This window comes from Lissotriton helveticus, chromosome 7 (genome assembly GCF_964261635.1).
Source record: "Lissotriton helveticus chromosome 7, aLisHel1.1, whole genome shotgun sequence".
NCBI classification, from domain to species: domain Eukaryota; kingdom Metazoa; phylum Chordata; class Amphibia; order Caudata; family Salamandridae; genus Lissotriton; species Lissotriton helveticus.
Window position 1 is genome coordinate 575,448,857 of NC_136068.1, and position 21,243 is coordinate 575,470,099.

The 21,243-nt window shown below is 42.6% G+C and overlaps 1 protein-coding gene across 8 annotated transcripts in view; it reads right to left on the reverse strand.

Annotated features, from left to right (window-relative positions):
- LOC144768773 (uncharacterized) overlaps nucleotides 1-21,243 on the reverse strand; it is a 9,320,023-nt gene that overhangs the window by 1,954,163 nt on the left and 7,344,617 nt on the right. For all 8 annotated transcript variants that reach the window (XM_078652700.1, XM_078652694.1, XM_078652695.1 and 5 more), the window contains one exon: nucleotides 17,725-17,856. In XM_078652700.1, coding sequence (XP_078508826.1) covers nucleotides 17,725-17,856 — 132 coding nt within the window. The remainder of the gene's footprint in view (nucleotides 1-17,724; nucleotides 17,857-21,243) is intronic.

Consider the following 21,243-nt stretch of genomic DNA (forward strand, 5'->3'; position numbering starts at 1 on the left):
CTTGGCTGGAGACCTGATAGGCCACCGCCTCTCCTCAAGCCCGAGCCTCCCACGAGGGGCTAGGCCTGAATCTTAATAGCCTGAGCTGAAGATTCCCCACTGCACGCCGATCTCCTTTGCGGGGGCCCTGCCGCGCTGTTCTGCGCCTTTCACTACGGACTCTGACATCCTGCATCCGACGGAACAGAGGTGAGACCCATGCCAGCCGCGACTGCTTCTCCTCGGTGGGGAACGCACCATTTCTCCGGCTTACAGGGCCGTGCTGCCCAGCCCCCCAGAGACTGTACTGCTACTGCATCAGCAGCCTGACCTGCATCACATCATCCTATGGGATCTCACAGTGGAGACAAGCCCGAAATCTGACTCCCCCCCGCAGGCCTGGCATAACTGGCTCACGAATACTGGTGGCCCTGCTCATGCAAACTTCCCCTGCAGACTCGCCATTTCCCCGGATCACACATCCGTGCTGAGCCCACCCCCCAGAGATAATCCCGCTCCGGCATCTGTGGCCTACACTGCAAAGCATTACACTGCAGGACCTCATGGCGAGGATCCGCCCGAAAGGTGACTCTACTCATACAGGCCAGGCCGGCGCAAGTGGCCCCCGCATACCGACGGTCCTGCCCATTCAAATTTCCTCCACAGCAGTACATCTAGCAGGCATTTTTATTGCAAAGAACTGGTGACACTACCGACTCCACGGAGCCCACACTGAATTCCTACCTGCCTACAGTCAGCAACATGCAGACGCTCTCCACCTCCTCATGTCTGCCGCACAACGTTTATGTCCCCGCGCGGCCTGCTTCTGGACAACTCCTGCTGATGCACTACTGTCTGGGACATTTGCACCCTTACCTCTGTACTAGTAATAACCCACATTGAGACTTTGTCTGTACCACGCTAACTGGGCAGGACAGTATATGCTTCCACAGACAGCCAAGCAGTGAAGGCTTCCCTTCTTCTATTTTGCGTCTTCCAACTGTAGAGCTCCATCTCCACCTCGGGGCTGCTGGATAATCTCTTTGTATTCCGTAGGGCCATCAAGACTTTCTTATTCCTCTGAGCCCGTTTGCTTCCTAGTCTGTTGTCTTTTTAGTTGTGTTGTGTTAGTCACCTTGTCAAGCGCCAGGACGCTCCTTTGCTGGAGCAGCTGTGCGCGTTGTAAATTTTCATAACATAACATAACATAACATAACATAGCTCTCTCCCCCAAACCTTTTGGCTACTGATGAAAGTGCATCAATAACACGCAATTTTTGAGGATTTGGGGGCAACGGTCAACATCATTTTGCTCCATTGCCTAGACGAGCAGAACTGCGCAATGGAGAAACCTGACAACCAACAACCCAGACTTACATTTGATGCAAAAAATGCTGCAACAAGGTCAGCTTCTTTAGACTCCGAACCCACCTATATGGATCAAAAGTGCAAACATCCTCTCAATCTCCTGGGGATGATATTAAGACGCTGCTTTTAGCTGCCCAGCATAGTCTATCAGACCTATCAGGAAAGATGGACATAATGAATAACCATCCGGACTTCCTAGTACACAAAGTAGACAAGCATGACGGACAACTGAAGGAGGCCGAACGCCGCATATCCGAGAATGAAGACACCACCTCTCAGCTGCAAAACCTAGTAAAGCAAATGGACAAACTCCTGAAAGTCACTAGGACATTGAAGCCCGAATTCACTGCAACAACATCCATTAAATAGGCATACCGGAAAGCACAAATACAGGACACATGGAGGATTACGTTGAGCATCTCCTGAGGGGATCACTGGGTGCAGACTCTTTCTGGCCCCATCTAGTTGTGGAACACGCGCACCACTCCTTGGGACCACAATCTCTGCCGGGTGAAACCCCAAGACCCATTATTGCCAGACTTCTTAAAATAGCGGGACCGCGACGTCGCACTTCACAAGGCCCGTGAACTGAAGCCGCTACAATTTGAAGGAAATACGTTACCCATTTATCCTGACTTCACCCTGGCAGTTCAGGAGGTGCGCCTGAAATTCCTTCCTGTCAAGCAGAAGCTCCGCAAAGCCCATATAGAGTATGCCCTCCTATATCCCGCGAGGCTCCCGATTACACATGACATCAAAAATATTTTCTGCCCAAATCAGCAACAGGTAGACGACTTTTTAAAAACTGCTATAAGACTTTTGCCACGCGGAGACCACACCTCCAGGTCCCTTCGCCATCCAGAAGCTAAGAGGAAACAGGAAGACACGTGCAATATCGTCGTTGCACTTTCTACCTGTCTTTATTGAACTGGGCCAATATGTAATGTGATGCGGACATTTTATGGGCCACGCACTTTCTACTGAAAGACCCTTGTAAAAACACCTCCGGATGGCCCTGCACTCCTGCTGAATGGTCATGAACAGATAAGTGCCCCAGTGGCTTTGATCATTGACTGTGAAATCATTGCATGTCTACACTTTCCTTTGGGTTTAACTGGTAGATGTAATTAATGCATTGCCCAGCACCCCTCCCCCAACATCACTTTACTCCCCTATTGAGTCGTTACCCAGGGGACTGCATTGCAGTTAGAGTTGGGACATGGGAAGGGACTAGTGCCCTCTTGGTGCCCCCCATCCCCCCTATGGGAGATCCCCCTTGTTTTTCTGTTTTGGGTTGTTTTTTGTTGGCCTTTCTTGCTGATTTTCCGGCCTTACCAGGCTCAAGGAAGCAGGTTGACACATTGGAAGTTACTGAGTAGGCAGCACTATGCCGGCACGATTGGGGTGCCGTTGTGGATGGGGGAGGCGTCAAAGCTAGACACGTGCTCTGATGTCAGCCCAATAGGGTTTTCTTTTTGCAGGGGGGTGGGAAGGATTAGGATTTTTTTCATTGTTCTATCGCATACATGACAACTGTTGCTCAACATGCCAAATATTACATGAATAGACACATTACCTTTCAACGACGACATCCTCCCCAAATGCACTTCCCCTATCTATTATGATAGCATAAATTGATCGCCCCTGCATCAAAATGCTCACACGGAATGTCAGGGGTCTCCGTGACCCTCGTAAACGGAGGCAATTATTAGCGTATCTGGACAGGCACTATATACAAATCGATTTGAAAGCAAGAGAACTGGGGAAAGGGGTTTTTCGCGAAATTGCACCTATCCTATATTTTGCCTGAATTATTCTGTTTTTATGGTGCTCCGGATCGGAGATTCTATTCCCCTAAATCTCCTGGAACAAAAACGTTCCAACATACAATTGTTAAAAAAACTGATCCAGCACACAAACTATTATTTCATAAACGTATACAGTAGTAATCAAAATTAATAAAGCACAATGAAAAAGCATTCGATAGCAGAATCTTGGATGTTTTTTGGAAGTTCAATCTTTATTATGGTTCTTCGCAATTGTAGCCAACGCGTTTCGTCCTCCACGGACTTCTTCAGGGCAAATAAAATAGAATCTTCCTGCGAATAAATTTTGAATGTATTCTTCCATCCAGAGAAAAGACTATTATGATTGGAATTTCTTCTCTTTTCAAGTAATGAGCACTTCTTTTTTTCTTTTTTTTCTTTTTTTTCACAACCAAGAGCATTCAGGTCAGATAGCCCGATGATAGAAATTTGTAAAAGTGATTTAAGCCGGCTCCATCGCGTGGCGTCTCCCGTTACGCCATAACGGGAGACGCCACGCGATGGAGCCGGCTTAAATCACTTTTACAAATTTCTATCATCGGGCTATCTGACCTGAATGCTCTTGGTTGTGAAAAAAAAGAAAAAAAGAAGTGCTCATTACTTGAAAAGAGAAGAAATTCCAATCATAATAGTCTTTTCTCTGGATGGAAGAATACATTCAAAATTTATTCGCAGGAAGATTCTATTTTATTTGCCCTGAAGAAGTCCGTGGTGGACGAAACGCGTTGGCTACAATTGCGAAGAACCATAATAAAGATTGAACTTCCAAAAAACATCCAAGATTCTGCTATCGAATGCTTTTTCATTGTGCTTTATTAATTTTGATTACTACTGTATACGTTTATGAAACGATATACAAATCGCTATACACCAAGAAACTCATATTCTGGTAATGCTCTACGGGAGACAAACCCCAAAACCACCAGAATTGACAGCAGAAATTTCCTAGAATACTGGAGGGCCCTATGGCCTGTAGCCATTGTCAATTTCAAAGTGTCCAGATGTCTGTCAGCCCTCAGATTAGAAACAACTTAAGAGAGCAAAATGTCTGCATCCTAAAATGCATATTATGTAATGCAAGGTCACTGGCTAAGCACCCTTTTGAAATCTGGGATATGATTTCATCGCATTCCCCAGATATTTGCTTTCTCACTGAAACCTGGTTTAAAGTCACCAACCATCCACTTATTGAAGCAGCCATCCTCGATAAGTACACTCTTCTACACCTGGATAGGGTGGGAAAGACAGGCGGTGGGATAGCAATAGCCTTTAAGAATTATCTTTCTATAAACTTGATTACCACACTAAGAAATGATAGCATGGAATTAGGAATGTTCAAGATTACAACCTCACCCAAAGATAGCTGGAATGGTGTCCTATTATATCGCCCTCCGGGCTTGAAGACAGATTTTGTAGATAAACTGACAGAATTAATTGGTACGCATGTGCTTGTTGCTAACAAATTCCTCCTATTGGGGGATTTTAACTTCCATGGTGAAAATCCAAGGAGCCTGGAGGTGAATAAACTCATGTCCACTCTTGATCTGTTGGGTTTGTCCCAAAGAGTGACGGGTCATACCCACATTGCGGGGCATACGTTAGACCTTAATTTCACTAACATTGATCACCTGACCTGCAGCCCCCCAGAGCCTCTTACATGGTCTGACCACGCGCTGATTAGCTTTACCATCAAACTGCCCTGTCCTAAGATCACAACATTAAATACGGGCAAGAAACAAATCATGCTCAGACCCTGGCGCAATCTCTCAGTCGAAGCCTTTGAGGAGGTCTTCCAATCAGAAGTGGGTAAAAGGGACAGGGAAAATGATCTAACGTTGGAGGGCTTCAACAAGGCGTTTGGCATTGCATTGGATGTAGTGATCCCTAATAAAAATATGGTCCAGTTACAAAGCCTCCTATCGGCCCCCTGGTACACCAGTGAGCTTAGGACGTAAAAATCCAAATGCAAAAGACTGGAGAGAGTCTGGCACATCAGTAAAGCAATATTTGATAGGATGCAATACAAACAAGCCTTGACCATCTACCACTCTAATTTAAAAATGCCAAGACGCCAATTCATCCTCAACCAAATTTAAGGTGCTGCCAATGCCCCCAAAGCCCTCTTTAAGATTGTGAAGGATTTTGTGTCTCCTCATGCTTGCAGGCAATCCCCCTTAGAAACTCAAGACTTTTGTGATCAGATCGCTAGCTACTTTCAAGAAAAAATCATCAGAATATATGATAACTTTCCAGTTAAAATCGCCCATGCATCGGATAGCCTTAGCAGGCATGTGGATCTGGATAAAAGGACAGGACACACCTTGGACTGTTTTGAGCCAATCACCCTAGAGGATGTCTTAAAAGCACTGGCCTCAGCTAAATCGAGTTCACCAACCGAACTCTGTCCACCTAAGATAATGGGTATTTTAGCCACCAGTTGTGCGCAAGCTATTCTCCAACTGTACAATTCATCCATATTATCTGGGGTTATTCCTAGTACATGGAAGGAAGCTTTTGTGCATCCTATCCTGAAGAAACCCACGGCAGATCCACGAGAACTCTGCAATTACCCCCCGATCTCCCTCCTACTTTTACTGGCCAAGGTGCTGGAGAGTATGATCAGTAACCAACTGAGTCAATACTTGGAGCAAAACGAAATTTTAGACCCTTCACAATCAGGATTCTGACAGGGTTTTAGCACCGAAACCGCCATTTTAGCAGTCACTGACTCGCTTAGATTAGAAACAGATAAAGGTGGATCGGCAATACTGTTACTACTAGATCTCTCCGCAGTCATTGACACCATCTCACATAAAATGCTAGCGGAGAGACTGGCCTCGTGTGGTATCCAGGGACCAGCCCTAAAATGGTTATGAAACTTTTTGTCTGGTAGAACAAAACAGTCATGCTTGGTTCTCATCTTTCAAACCCAATTAGCTTAGACAGAGGTGTCCCTTAGGGCTCCTGCCTAAGCCCAACCTTATTCAATATTTATATGTCTCCTTTGGCAGGGATAGCAGAACAACAGGGCTTTGAGATCATCTCTTATGCTGATGATACTCAGCTCATGTTCCCGATCGGCACTGATACTGTAGCAGACAAAGCACGATTTGCCAAAGGAATGCTTGTAAAGTCCAACTAGATGACACAGAATTGTCTCCAGCTGACTCCTGGCAAGACCGAGATAATGCTAATGGGCAAAGCCACGGCCAGCTGGTCGGATGACTGGTGGCCCGCTCAATTGGGAGCAGCCCATGTTCCGACCCAATGTGTTAAAAACCTAGGGCTAAAACTAGATCAGCCTTTATCTATTAAAGACCACATTGCCGCAATGACCAGCTCATGCTACTATAGCCTGCGTCTGCTGCGCAAAATTATCCCCTTTATGCCGACAACCCGTCGAAAAACCTTGGTCCAGGCTATGGTCATTAGCCGACTGGATTATGACAATGCTTTGTTGGCAGGGGTTGGAGAGACCCAAATGAAGAAACTGCAGGTGATTCAAAACACTGCAGCTAGAATGGTACTGAATCGCCCAGCGGGCACCGCATCGGTACCTTTACTGCACGAACTCCACTGGCTACCAGTGAGAAAAAGATCATATTTTAAGATCTGTTGTCTCACTTATACAGCACTTAAAGGAAGAGGCCCCAAATACCTCCAAAAAAGACTCACCAAATATGTACCTCACAGAAACCTTAGGTCAGGGGTGCAAGGTCTCCTACAAGTACCACGCATAAGGCTGTGTCGCTCTGGAGGACAATATTTCTCGTACCTAACTCCAAGGTATTGGAACGAGTTACCAGATTCCCTGCGCAAAATGGACATCTACAGCACATTTAGGAAACAGCTCAAAGCCTTCCTATTCTAATCTCATTTGCTCTCTTTTCAGTTGCAGGAATATTGCTAGTCAGCGCCGAGATGCCCCCGGGCGAGTCGAGCGCTATACAAGAATGAATAACATAATATACCATAACATTCTCCTCCTACTCGACGTACTCGTGAGGCACACTCATACTAGTTAGGAGGAACACACCATTTGTTCTAGGCAGCACATACAGTGACACTGTCGGCCGCAGTTTCTTACTGTGGGGCACATTCGGCACACAATCGGGCACCCTTGCTTGTAGCTATGGCCCTAACCAGGACCGTCCCGATTATTTCATCTTGTTCTGAAAATAGGCTCCACGCATGGTATGTGGAGGGGGAGACTTTAACACGACTCTATGCCTAACCCTGGACCGTTCGAACCCCCTTCCACACCATTACACCAACACTCGAGAGGCCCTCTCAGAGATCATTGAAGAGCATGGGCTTGTGGATGCATAGCCTAACGCGCACCCCACTGACAGGGAAGGCACTTTTATACAGCAGGACATGCTACATGGTCTCGGTTAGAGTACTGTATTTGCTCACATGGAGTGACCCCCTGGATTCACTCTGTTAAACATTTGGCCCGTACATACTCCGATCATGCGCCAGTTTGCCTAAAAATAGTCCTCCCAACTCTATAACCACCCCATGATGCAGGACACTAGTGCCTGAAACACTGTTGGATACGGTCTTTCAAACTGAATTAAGGGAAGAGATTACAGTGTTCTTTACCAGAAATAAGGGCTCTGTTGATCAAGTGGGCACACTATGGGAGGCCTTTACGGCTGGAAGCTGACCTGTGAACTACTAATTCTGGCACCCAGCAAGCCAAGCTCTGCGGAAAGCTCACAGACTACACTGCCACTGCAGACCGTGAGGTGAAGGTCAGAGGCACATATTTCGTTGCTCGTTGCTATGAGGAGGGCGAGAGACCTGGTCGCGCGTTAGCAAACACTATTATACAACCTTGATTCTCTAACTATGTGCTGGATGTGATTGATGATGCAGGGATACGCTATAGAGATAGTCTCGACATACTAAACACGTTTGCCACTTACTATGCAAATCTATATAGGTCACAATGCACATGCCCTCCTGATTTTGCTCCCTATCTTGAAGACATAACTCTTGGCTGGCTGGTGATACACAATGTGAATTCTTAGACGCGCCATTTGAAGATGATGAGCTGCGGGCAGCCATCATGCAGATGAAATCTGGTAAGGCGCCAGGATCCGATGGCCTCCCCATTGACTTTTATAAGTCCTACATTGATCAGTTACTCCCAGTACTGAAAGAGATTTTTCTTGAAGTCCAGAAGTCACAATCCTGCCTGCCTCGATGAGAGAGGCACTAATCCCACCATTATTAAAGCCAGGTTAACCCGCAGACCGCTGTGAATCTTACAGGCCCCTCTCTCTCATAAATACAGATGCAAAAATACTTGCTAAATTGCTAGAGAATCGCCTATGCCTACTAATGGACAAACTGGTACTCCCAGGTCAGGTGGGATTCATTCCCGGGAGGGCGACATCCCACAACCTTAGAACGCTGTTCTCTATCTTGCAAGCATTAGATCCCAAATTGGCGCTAGTGGCAGTGTTTCTAGACACCTCCAAGGCTTTTGATTCGGTGGAGTGGGACTACCTTTTCACCATTTACAATGCATGGGACTCCCTGTGGGCTTTCTATCCTGGGTCCGACTTCTGTACACCTCACCAATGGCAAAGGTTTTGATCAACGGTCACACCTCACCCTCTATCTCTCTATCCCGCGACACTTGTCAGGGTTGTCCACTCTCCCCCATCCTCTTTGCCCTGGTAATGGAACCACTGGCCGCCAAGATTAGGCAACACTATAATCACGTAGGCTTACGCTGCTTCCTTCGCCCCATTATCACCCTCTACATTAAGTACCCTCGCTAAAATCTAAACCCACTACTGCGCCAATTCGTTAAATTTGGTGGCCAATTAGGTATTCATATCAAATGGACTGAATCACAAATATTCTCATTGACCAGCTCTGCCACCCCTTTCGCACCAAAATTTCCCATTGTGTGGTGTGAGGACGAGATTAGATACTTGGGGATCTGCGTTACAGCGGATCAAGATGAGCTTATCCAACTCAACTATGGGTGTGCAGTGGAACATGTCACATGTTGCATCAACTGATGGAATGCACTACCCTTCACTATTGCTGGTTGCATATTCCTCATAAAAATGGTTTTTCTTCCCACATTCTTATATTTATTCCTTAATATTCCTTACGATCCTGGCAAGTATTTTTTCACCACCCTCCGATCAGAACTGATTAGATTGGTATGGGGCAGTAAACTGCCACGTATTCGGTGGGACACGCTTATGCGGCCTTATGCGCACTGACGCTTTGACGTACCTAATTTTGAACTATACTATATAAGCGCTCAGGTACTCTTTGCTCACTTCTGGTTTCACTCACCTCGCAATACTCCACATGTCGCCACTGAACATTGGCTTGCAGATCCAATCCCATTGAATGGTGTCCTCCTCTCTAGTATTGAACGCGGAGGGCTATGCCCCATTTCTGTAGATTGCACGATAAAGGCCTGGTCCCGCATCTCAGATCGTACACCAGAGTCCTGCCTCCATTCTCCCCTTCTATCACTTACCTATCATCCAGAAGTGTCATTATTACAAGGAGGTTTATTTAAGAAGATGGTTCATACAGGGAATATTCACTGCTGGGGAGACTTATATGTCAGTGGCAAATTTTGCACTCTTCAGCAACTGTGTTATGACCCCCCACCGTCTACCATGGAAACAGTTTTATATGCCCGCCTTCTCCACGGCATCCAAGCTTGTCACCCCACATATCCCTCTGAACCTGTAACATTGACCACATTGCTTCAAACCTTTCACACATCCTCTGCTTCGCACTTGGTGTCCACACTCTATCACACCGTGTATATAGATACCGACTATCCGCCATGCGTAGCCTGTGCTAAATGGGTGGCGGAACTGGGTCAGGACCTCACTGACGAACAATGGTCATTCTGCTACAAGCACATAGAGCAGGTCTCCTCCAACAGCAGGCTCCGCTTCATCTATTATAGATTCCTACACCACAGCAACTACACTCCAGTTAGAGACCACAATTTTGGTTTACGAGACACAAACAGGTGCGACAGATGTAAAGCAGAACATGCTGACTTCTTACACCTTGCATGGGAATGTCCTGAGTTACTTATCTATTGGTGTAAGGTCCTCACAGCCCTGGACTCCATGACTTCTATGCCCATCTCCCGATCACCATTTATAACCCGTCTAGAGTACACTGAACACATTCCAGCTAAACATCGGAAATTTGTGTCCTTTTGTCTTGTGCTGGCTAAGTGGCAAGTAGACTGTAGATGGGGCGGGGCACCCAAATTTGAAGAATGGCTGGGAGATATGATCCTTTGGCAAGACCAACTCTGCATCTATGCTGAATTATTCCCCCATTCTTCACGTCCCCGTGACATTTGGGGCCCACCCTATCAATACTACAGATGGGCCATGAGGCTTGCACACATTGCAAATTGGTACATACTGCGGCCCTTTCTTGTGACGGCCCTCCTGGAAGCGTCCCTCCTTCCTCCATCCTTGGTACCCCAAGACGGACTCCCCTGACTCCTTGAATATACTGAAGTTCGTTATGGCAACTCTCTTTCATTTGCCTCCGTATTGACCGCTTGTAATGTATATTCGTCCTCACTGATTGCTTTCATTTGCTCCTATTGCTACATATGTCATTTGATGCATATTTTTTCATTACTGTTCATGATATGGCTACATATCTACTGTATCTGCTGATATATTGATTGTATGTCATTAACAAAAAGTTCAATACATTTTTTTTTAAAGATACAATAAAGCACTTTTGGGCTTATAAACATTGGGCGTTTCCTGCCTGAATACTCTCTGTTGGTATTAATGGGTGTACTACAACTGCCTCTTCCTTCTGCCCTCAATGGTCTATTACATTGCCACAGCCTTTCTTGCTGGTCCAGCATTGTTGGTTTGTTGCCCATGCCCCCCTTTCCACTGCCCTCCATGTGGTGCTGCCAATGCCCTTCCTGTCTGCCCAGAGTGGTCATATTGTTGCCTCTGCACCCTCCTACCTGCCTTCAATTTTCCAGGTCTGTGCCCCTGACCTCTGCCTCCCAACAGGATACTAATGAACAACTAGATTGCTAACATTCTTTATTTATTACAAAAGTGTGGCACGCCTGACGTTATCTTGATGTAATCAAAACTATAATACCCAAAGCATTTCCTTTATAAATTATAGAAATGAGAGGGTCTTATTTGAATAGAAATTATGGTTAGTGCTCTAAAAAACAAAAATGAGGACATATTTTCTGAGTTCTCAAATAGCGACAAAGCACTTTTAAATTATTTGTTATCTTTATGGTTTATTATCCAGTTGACCACTTGATCAAATGTTATGCTTAGGGAGGAGAATGTGGTGTTACTTCCAGAGCTACAGACTTTGCAACTGGGGAACCATGTTGGAGTTTCTGCTTCAGTTCGACATTCTGTGATTCTGGTCAAATCACTTAATCTCCCCATGCCTACAACCAAAATGAGTTTGCCCTTGTATGATGTAACCAATGCTCATGTAAAGCACTCCAATATCTGACCGGCCTGCACTATATAAAACTGCAAAAAAACAAAGGATAAAAAAGAGTTTTCCACACTTCTGTCATTGGGCTATACGTGGGCTACATCAGGGTGATATTTGTGCTACATTTGGGCTCCTTTTTCTTTGTTAGCCATTTTGGGAGACTTCAATTAAATTAATTAAGCTTTATTCAATCTGATTTAGAAACATAGATCATAAAAGTGTACATAAAACGGTAAATCCTCTTTCATAATACAATACAGTGAGAATTAATTAAAACCATATGTACCATATGTACTATTGAATTTTCTCTGGTGGTTGAAAAATTTTCTTTATGATTCTTATGTATCAATGAATTATCTCTGTCAAATGTATGTGTTCTATTGATGATTATTTATGTATGTATTTTATGTGGTTTTTGATCAACTACATCTTTGATAAAATAACAAATGAAGTAAAATAATAAAAAGATAAAATATTTTTTCTATATATATGTCTATATAGCATTTTTGTCTATTGTGGTCCAAATATATGAGTGCCTAACGTGTTTTAAATGTGCACTGAACCCGGTGCAAATTCTTTTTCCAATTAAGTTATTTCCCTGTGAGGGTTTCATCCAATGATACAGGGGCCCCTGTTCTTTTCCAAATAGGTAAAGCTACTGCTCACCAGGGAGTTAACTGGAAGTCTACTGCTGGTATTGAAAGTGATTGTTTCAGTCTGCATGTCAGAATTTTCTAATGAAATAGAAGAGGATTTGAGATCTCACTTAAAAGATGCCCTCATTTTTCTTTCTGCTGCACTAACCATAATTTCTATGGTAAAATGATCCTCCTCGTTTTGTTCCTTTTGAAATTAAATGTTTTAAGTGTTACCAGTTTATTCCAAACAAGATGGCTTCAGGTGTGCCATATTTGTGTCATAAGTGAGACTGTTAGTGTTCTAGTTGTTCTTTAGTACACTCTGGGAAGCTGCAGTAGAACACAAAGAAATCAACTGACAGGCTGCTCCTGGTGAAAAATAACAGAAAGATATTTGAGATCTCACTTAAAACATGTCCTAATGTTTTACTTCTACAGCACTAAACATAATTTCTATGACAAAATGAACCCCCTCATTTTGTTCCTTTTTAAATTAACTGTTTTAAGTGTTATCAGTTTATTCCAATCAAGATGGCTTCACGCGTGCCATAATTTGGTCATAAGTAAGACTGTTGGCTCTCTTGTTGTTCTTCAGAACACTCTGGGAAGCTGCAGTACAACACTAAGGAATCAACTGACAGTCTCTGCCCTTGTTGGATGTACATGTTTTACTGAGAATGCCAGACTTCATTCTCACATGACTGAGGAAGAGAATGTGAATTTACAGAAAGTATGCCCTCATTTTAGCTTCTGGAGCACCTTTCAAACCTCTATGGGACAAGCATGAGAAAATAGTTTTCTCTCAGACATGATTCATGATATCCCAGCAGAAGGTTTTTCACATGGTAAAATCACCTTAAAACACACCACAATTTCTAAAATTAGTATGGTACCATCAACAAATGAATTCTAATGTAACTAAAGTCTGTTATCACCCTTTATAGTTCTCCTTTTGGTGACCCTCAAAACTTTCTCCTATTCACTACAATGCATTTCAATGGGGTGCTATCATGTATATTCGACCCAAGATGGCTGCCAGCAATTCCAGGATGAAGTGCCGGCAGCCAATCAGATCTCACGATGAGATGTGTGATTAGGCTCCGCCCAGATATCGATATTTTTACATTTTTAACTTTATTAGAAACTACTGAATGGATTTACACCATTTAGGAAAAGGGTGCCTCCTGAACCAAGAGCTACCTTTTTGCCAAATTTGGTATAATTCTGTTCAGCAGTTAATGGAAATTAACATGGAGAAAACACGCTTGGGGGCCCCCCTTTTTTCTTGGCCCAGCTTCACGAATCACCCCGAAACTTTCAACAGAGAAACTGAGAGGGACGACCCATTTTTTAAAAAAAATTCCCGAAGGTTCGTCAAACGCAGCCAAAGATATTAGTAAATAAAAAAACGCTGTTCCTATGGAAACTAGGTTTTAACTATAACTACCTAACGGCGACCTATTTCTTATTTTGATTTTAGAAAACAACTCTAAAGCTTTCTCTACACCAGACCTAAAAATTATATGGAATATTGTGTCCCCTACATCCTTCATGGTTTAAATAGTTTTCAACATTGAAAATATGTCTGCAGGGTGTTCGGAGGTCCCTTGCTTGTGCATAGATTTTTTGTTGAATAATAGAGCCTGAGACGAACATCTAGTTTTTGCCAGAGATTCCTACAAAATAGCCTAAGAGTGCACCAAATGTAGAAACATATCCGTTACTTAAGGAAAATAACTTGCAAATGAGAAGAGAACACATAAATAGTTTAAAACACGTGTACCATGTGTAGGTCAAGGAAGGTTCCATTTGTGATATCCACTTTACTCATACACCTATTCATATTGATTGGAATGTCAAAAATCTCACCTCTCTATTGTTTGCCAGGTACAATTGCAGGATGGTGCAGTTGTTATTTAGAAAACCATGGACTACAACATGGGAAATGATACACAGTTGAGGGTTGGAGTCAGTTACACCAAGTTGAGCTCGGACCAAATGAAAGAGATAAGCAAACTCATTAAGAGAATGATGATAATGGTTTCAATCAGGGTTATTTGTCTGAATTAGAATATGATTTCCTCAAAACAAAAACAGACCGATTGCCAAGGATTTATACTCTCCTTAAGGTTCACAAAAATGTTGAACACCCACCGGGTCGCCCCATAGTATCTGGTTGTGGATCCATACTGGGACCGCTATGTAAATACGTGGATTTCTTCTTCAAACCCTGCACAGAGCCCACCAAAGCGTATCTAAGATACACTATGCAAATGATTAGATTGGTTGAAAAATTGGCCTTTAACCCAATGCAACAACAATTGGAATGAATGCACCTTGTATCCTCAAATACCAGTATCCCACAGAGGCCATCCCTTGAAATAATTAGGACAGTTCTTAATAGCAGACCACAACCTGTTCGAGTTCCCACGGAATTCATTTTGAATTTACTTGAAGTAGCTAAAATGAAAAACTTTTTTTGTTTTTCTGGAGGATTATTTCCTTCAAACCCAAGGTGTTGCTCTGGGTGCAAGTTTTGCACCAAACCTTGCGATACTACATATGAATAACTTTGAGAACAGTTTCATTTTCAACGATGTCCATCCATACCAAAACCATAGAACCTTTTGGAAATGGAACATAGATAATGTCCTCCTTAACTGGACAGGTAATGAGATTGATCTCAAGGCATTCCACTTATGGCTGAATGACAGGTCTCCAGATATTACATTTACGATCCAATATAGCCCCTCTGTGATTGATTTCCTTGACATTTCTATTAATGTAGAGAAATATCAACTCTCCTATTTAGGTAGAGCACAGAAAGAAACCCGCTCCTACGCTATAGTAACTCCCACCCCAGAGGCCTTAGAGATAATTTTCCCTATGGGCAATTTCTCAGATTATGTAGAAACTGTTCCCGATAGGTGGACTATTTCAAGGAATCAGAGGATCTGCTACTCACATATTTGGACACAGGTTACCCCAAGAGTTCACTCAAAAAGGTGCGCAAGAGGGCCTAATTTCACCCCAGAGAAACCCTACTAGAACCTAAACCACGCACTGGTGATGCTATGGAGAGAATGGCTTGTGTCACCACTTACTGCACACGCACTTATGACGTCAGATGTGTTGTAAACTATTACTGGAGATTGATTTCAGATGAGCTCGAGATGAATGAACCACTGATGCACTCCTTTAAGAAGGGCAAAAGCATCAGAGATCATGTAATTTGTCCCTTTTTGAGAACCCCTACACAGCCCTCGACTTGTTCTATGTGGAACTTACCTCAAATTGTGGGACATTACAAATGTGGCCACTGCAAAGCCCGCAATCTCATGCTTGAGACCAAACATTTTAGTTACAAGGAACACACCTTTGAACTCAAGAGTCATACCAATTGTAATAGTATAGACGTAATTTATGCTATTCTTTGCCAGTGCTGATTACTTTACATTGGACAGGCACGTCAGGAAGTGAAAACAAGTGTTCTGCAACACTATACACATGTGAGATGCAATGTTCCAGGGCCACCTCTAGTAGAATATTTTCAAATAGTCAACCACCCAGTAGACAGCCTCAAATGGGTAGTCCTAGAAAAGGTTACACTTGGTCCAAGAGGTGGGGATACAGCAGACTTCTCAATATAGTTGAGGGCAATTGGATGCACATGACTTTAGACACTGTCCATCATGGGTTGAATGAACAGGAGAAGATCATAAGGCAGATACCTTTTCTCAATACAGGTTGAATATTCCATTGTTTTAATCTGATTTACTACTCATGGTTTTAATCAACATGGCCTTACATTTTAGTATATCACCTAATGTACAGCAACTCTGCTACCCTGTTAACTTACTTAACTGACTCGACAGTGAATTACTCAACTGTTTGTTAAGGTTAGCACAACACTCTAATGCCCCGGTCATGTTGTACTGGGAAGCGTTATTCATTTATGATGCATAGAACTGTACCTGTTGCATATAATATATTGTAATTCACAGCTCGTGTGAACTGTTATGAATTAATTTCTTGTGATTTAATTCGGCACAAAGTTGATCGAACTTCATTAACAACTCAAGGTAAGTTCATTTACATTTTTTGTATCTAATTTTCTCTTACTGTAATGTAACACATTTAATGTATCATAAATCCTGACCCGGTTACTTTCCTGTGATGATGTAATTATGTGCATTTATATGGTTGAATTAGTTTATTGTGATTTCGGATTATAGGCCGTATTTTCCATTTACTGCTAATGCCAAGCACCTTCTGGTGACACAGGCCCGCGTCCAGGCAGTTAGCAGCTAGCATCAGTGCTCTGGACCTGAGCACAGCTGTGTGCTCGCTGACCTTCCTGTGTCTATTTCTAAAGTGATTTCATGACAAGAGGTAATCTTCACGACCGTAGCCCTGCTCGATCTAGTATTCATTTAACTTTGATTAAGACATCAATTCTGTTATTTCCACAATACCAAAACATTGACGATTCCTTTGTCTGCTTTGTCCAGTTTTTAGAACTTGATCAGATTAACTGTCTCCACAAATACTGCCATTCATGGCATCGTTCTAAATGAACAAATAAATATTTTGAAAAACAGGGCTTCATGTACTTTGTAGCCAATTGATGTAAGTACGAGGAATTTCACAGCCTTCCATAGCTCGTTACAAACTATCCTTGATGCTGATGTGCAACTTTAGTTCAATTTCAGCACAACAACTGCCTCCTAGATCCAACAAGGACCATTGAGGATGTTTCTCGTGTGTCATTGTTCTGACTAGGAGCTTACAGGCCCAACTTTTCAAGCCCCCCACCGTTTTTATTACAGAGGGTTTGAGGTGAGCCGCAGCGCCACTTTTTAAGTGCACCCATTCTATCTGTCACCCAGATATTAATCCATAGTATCTCCTTACCGATTTTGGAGATTGCTCCTCCTTCTACCCCGATGAAGAGCCCCTTCTTACTAATTATTGGCCCTCCCACCCTCACTGGGTTCGAAACGGCGACTTTTCTCAAACACCAACCTGTACTTAAATTTCATCCACTTGCAGATAATGGAAATTCATATACTGTATCTTGTAACTGTGGATTATATTATATAACACATAATATATTTTTAGACAGATTTAATTTTCAATTTTCGTTAATATTGTAATTTATTGCACTTTTACCCTCGTCGCCATCCTTTCACGAGCACTCCATTCAGCACTTGTTTTCCTTTACTTGTTTCGGAGCAACTGTCCTATACAAGGTTGTTGTACAAAATGATTGTGGCATAATAAATATAATATAAATTGCAGAATTGAACTTCATTTTTTGAATATCTATTTATTTAGGGTGCTAATGATTCCTCAATTTTAACGATTTCCGCTTGGAACTTCTCTCTTTTGTAACTTACCTGACCCAGGTCCGGTGGAATGTGTTGTATTGAATAAAGGTCCAATTCAGCGGCAGAACCCATTGTTTTTGCTGTATCTTCCTGCTCCTTCTTAACTTCGTCATCATTCTTGTTCAGATTAAGTCCAAGTGTCTGGAATAGAGAGTTAATAAATAATACCTGTGCTGCACAGCTCAGACAGTTAGCACACTATATATACTATGCTACATGTTTGTTTAATTTCAGGTTTATACTACATGCTAAAGACAAGCCTGTGGAGACTGCTTCTCGAAGCCTTCTTTAAAAACTGAATGGATAAGTTACTTACCTGTAATTCTAGGTCTCTTCCAGGGGCAAATGAGATTTTTCTGAAGTGGTAAAGGATATCTTTCTGCCCTGACTTTCAGGGTTATGCAAAGAACAACTGACCTAACTGTCACCCCTGAGGCATAATGGGAAGCTAGGGGTCATTGCTGCCTTAAACGCATGGTGAGAGCTTTTGTTGTAAAAGCTTAATTTTCTATGCTATTGGTTTACAATGCAGCTGTAGGCTAACAATGTCTACTTTATTTGCAGTTGTACTCTTTATGAGTGCTTTACTCATTAAAAAACAGAGTTCAAGTGCTACTTGCCCTCTTGTGTTTTTATATATTGACAAATACATTCTTTATTTGTGTAATTACATTGTTTAGCCTCCTATTGGGAGCTGCATGCATTGGTATGAGAACAATGATATATGTTTATATTTATATGTAGAGCTGTATATATATATATATATATATATATATATATATATATATATATATGATTTCCATATATCCATATCATTTTTATATTATTTCAGGGGTCCCCGCACATGGGCGGGAATACTAAATTAATCAAAGATAGGAATGGACACTAGTGTCTACTTAACCATAGGCTAAGCTGTTGACAACCCTCATAGACTGCCTGGTTCAGTTCGTTGCGGTATATCTTTTTTCCGCCCCGCCAGGAGTCATGGCATAGTCATAGGGTTGCCAAATAACGTGCGGTATGCCTGCCTCACCCGAGGCTACCTCTGGTTCAGGTAGAAGTGTCCAGAAATCATAGGAAGGGAAAAACGTTTTATATTAAAAACAGTGTGTCGCCTTAAAAATTTCTTTAATGGAAAAGGTTGACACTGTATTAAAAATTGTCGATATATGGGGTGTAATCGGGTAACTAGATTACCATATATCTGTATGTATATGGATGCGTCAACATGTTTCAGCTCTTTTGGCCCAGCCGGGTCTGGAGAGCTTTCGTCAGGACAAATAAAGAACAAACAACATATAAAGGTACTCACACAACTAGTGTTGGGTCCTATTAGCTATTTTAGCTTTTCTTATTTTGTCACCTATAATGTGGACACAAAATACTGCATTAAAGTATATCGATTTTGGTGATTAGGCATAGTACAATATTAGTAAAAGCGCACCTCCTAGAAGTTACTAGTACAGAAATCTCTATGCACCTGATTCGAGATACATAATTAACACAGGGTAGGAAGAGATTGGAGACTTGGTTTAAATGAAGGTAGGAGCAGTATGTACACCGCATTTTTAGGAAAAATGGAGGGGGGGAAGTTTGTTATGTAGAGTAATTGTTCTATTGCAGGTCTTAGACAGAACGTTATTGATTAACTTAATCTCAAAAACAGCAAGAGCCCAAAAACGATATTATTGTGCGCAATGGGGCTTAGAGTAAAAGTCACAAACAAACAAACATACACGCAATGCGAAATACCTTGTTAGGTTTAGCTTGACAGCGTCAGCAGGAGTGGAGAGTCGCTGTACACGGTCTTTGCTACAAGATTATTCACACAATTAGACAGTGATCACCCGGACTTCTTACCGGTATCAGGTCTGCATACATGGGAAGTTCTTACCCGCGTGTACCGGCTTTGAGTCCCTGTGCTGACTCTGCTCCTGGTTACAGGCGGAGCTCAGTTTCCCGGGCTTAAGGCTGGAATCCCAGACACTAAGAAAGGACTAGAGTGTCAGCTCATAACATACTACAAGATGGCTCTCACCACGAATTCCATCGCAATGTTTTTTGCAGGTGTTCGAGAATGTATCTTATGTAAGGTACAACATTAGATCAAACCCCGAGCATAGTTCTAATACTCCTAGTGAAATGCCCATAACTGAAGAGTGTTAGTTATTTTGACATTTATAATGTGAATTACATAATAGTTACCCATAGTCACCAGGTGAACAGTTACCTGCTTAACAGATATTAATCTAGTTGAGAAAATGTTATCATCATCTAGATAGTTTGTGAGTGTAATGATATTTAATAAAACTGATTCCAGGGAATATCGTCGTTCATTCCTAGTATATGGGTGCCAAGACGGTCCACCCACCTTTGTTCCTTTTCGAAAAGAACTTGCTCAGCGTTGTTATTCTTATTTTGTAGTATTTCGAGTACTGTCCAACGCAGCTCATCACAGGTGTGTCCTGCTTCCACAAAGTGTGTACAAAGCTTGGTGTTGTTTTTCTTCGTTCTGATATTGCTCCTATGTTCCCCAATTCTCAACTTGATTTTTCTGCAGGTCATGCCTATATATTGGCGTTCACAAGGGCAGGTGACCATATAAATTACATGCGTTGAGTTGCAATTGGTGTGTTGCTTTTGGGTCCATTTTAGGGTCGCTGTCAATTGCAGAGTTTTTGTAGGTTTTGTTAATTTGCATACTCCACAGGTACCACATGGGTAATGTCCTACTACAGGTTCCATCCTGATATCTCTGGTGACAGGAATGATTTGTTTTGTCTTTGGTCTCGTATGGACCAGAACATCTCTGATGTTTTTAGTTCTTCTGTTGGCAAATCTCGGTTTTGGCCAATCCAATTGTCAAGATGTGATTATCTGCCAGTTCTTTCTGATGAGCTTCTGTACGTCATTAGTCGCCGGACAGTAGGTGGTTACACAAGTTACCAAGTCTTTTATAGGTTCCTTTTTGTTGGTTTGCAAAAGGCATTCACGTGGTTGATGTCTGGCCCTTTTCATGCATTTCTTGATCACAGGAGGAGTGTAATCCCTCATTTGTAGTTTTTGACTTAAGTCCTGTGCTTGAATTAAATAATCGCTGTTTTTACTGCAATTCCTTTTGTGACGGAGAAATTGGCTAAAGGGAAGATTGTCTCGCAATGGTCTTGGATGGTAACTGCGATAGGAGAGCAAGCTGTTCTTTGCTGTTGGTTTTGTAAAAGTTCTGGTCTCCAATTTGCCTTTTTCATGGAAAATGGTCAGGTCGAGAAAGTCTATGCTTTGGTTACTGGCAGCGAAGGTGAACTTGAGCCACCGGTCTCTTCTATTCAGCCATTCCATGAATTTTTGAAGGTCTCCTTTTGTGTCCCAAATTAGCAACACATCGTCTATATAACGTTTCCAGTATATAATACTGGAAACGTAAGGGTTTGTCGTGTTCAGCACAGAGTCTTGTTCAAGTTGGCTTACATAGAGCCCTGCCACCGAGGGTGCACAGGCACTCCCCATGGAAGTTCCATGACTTTGTAG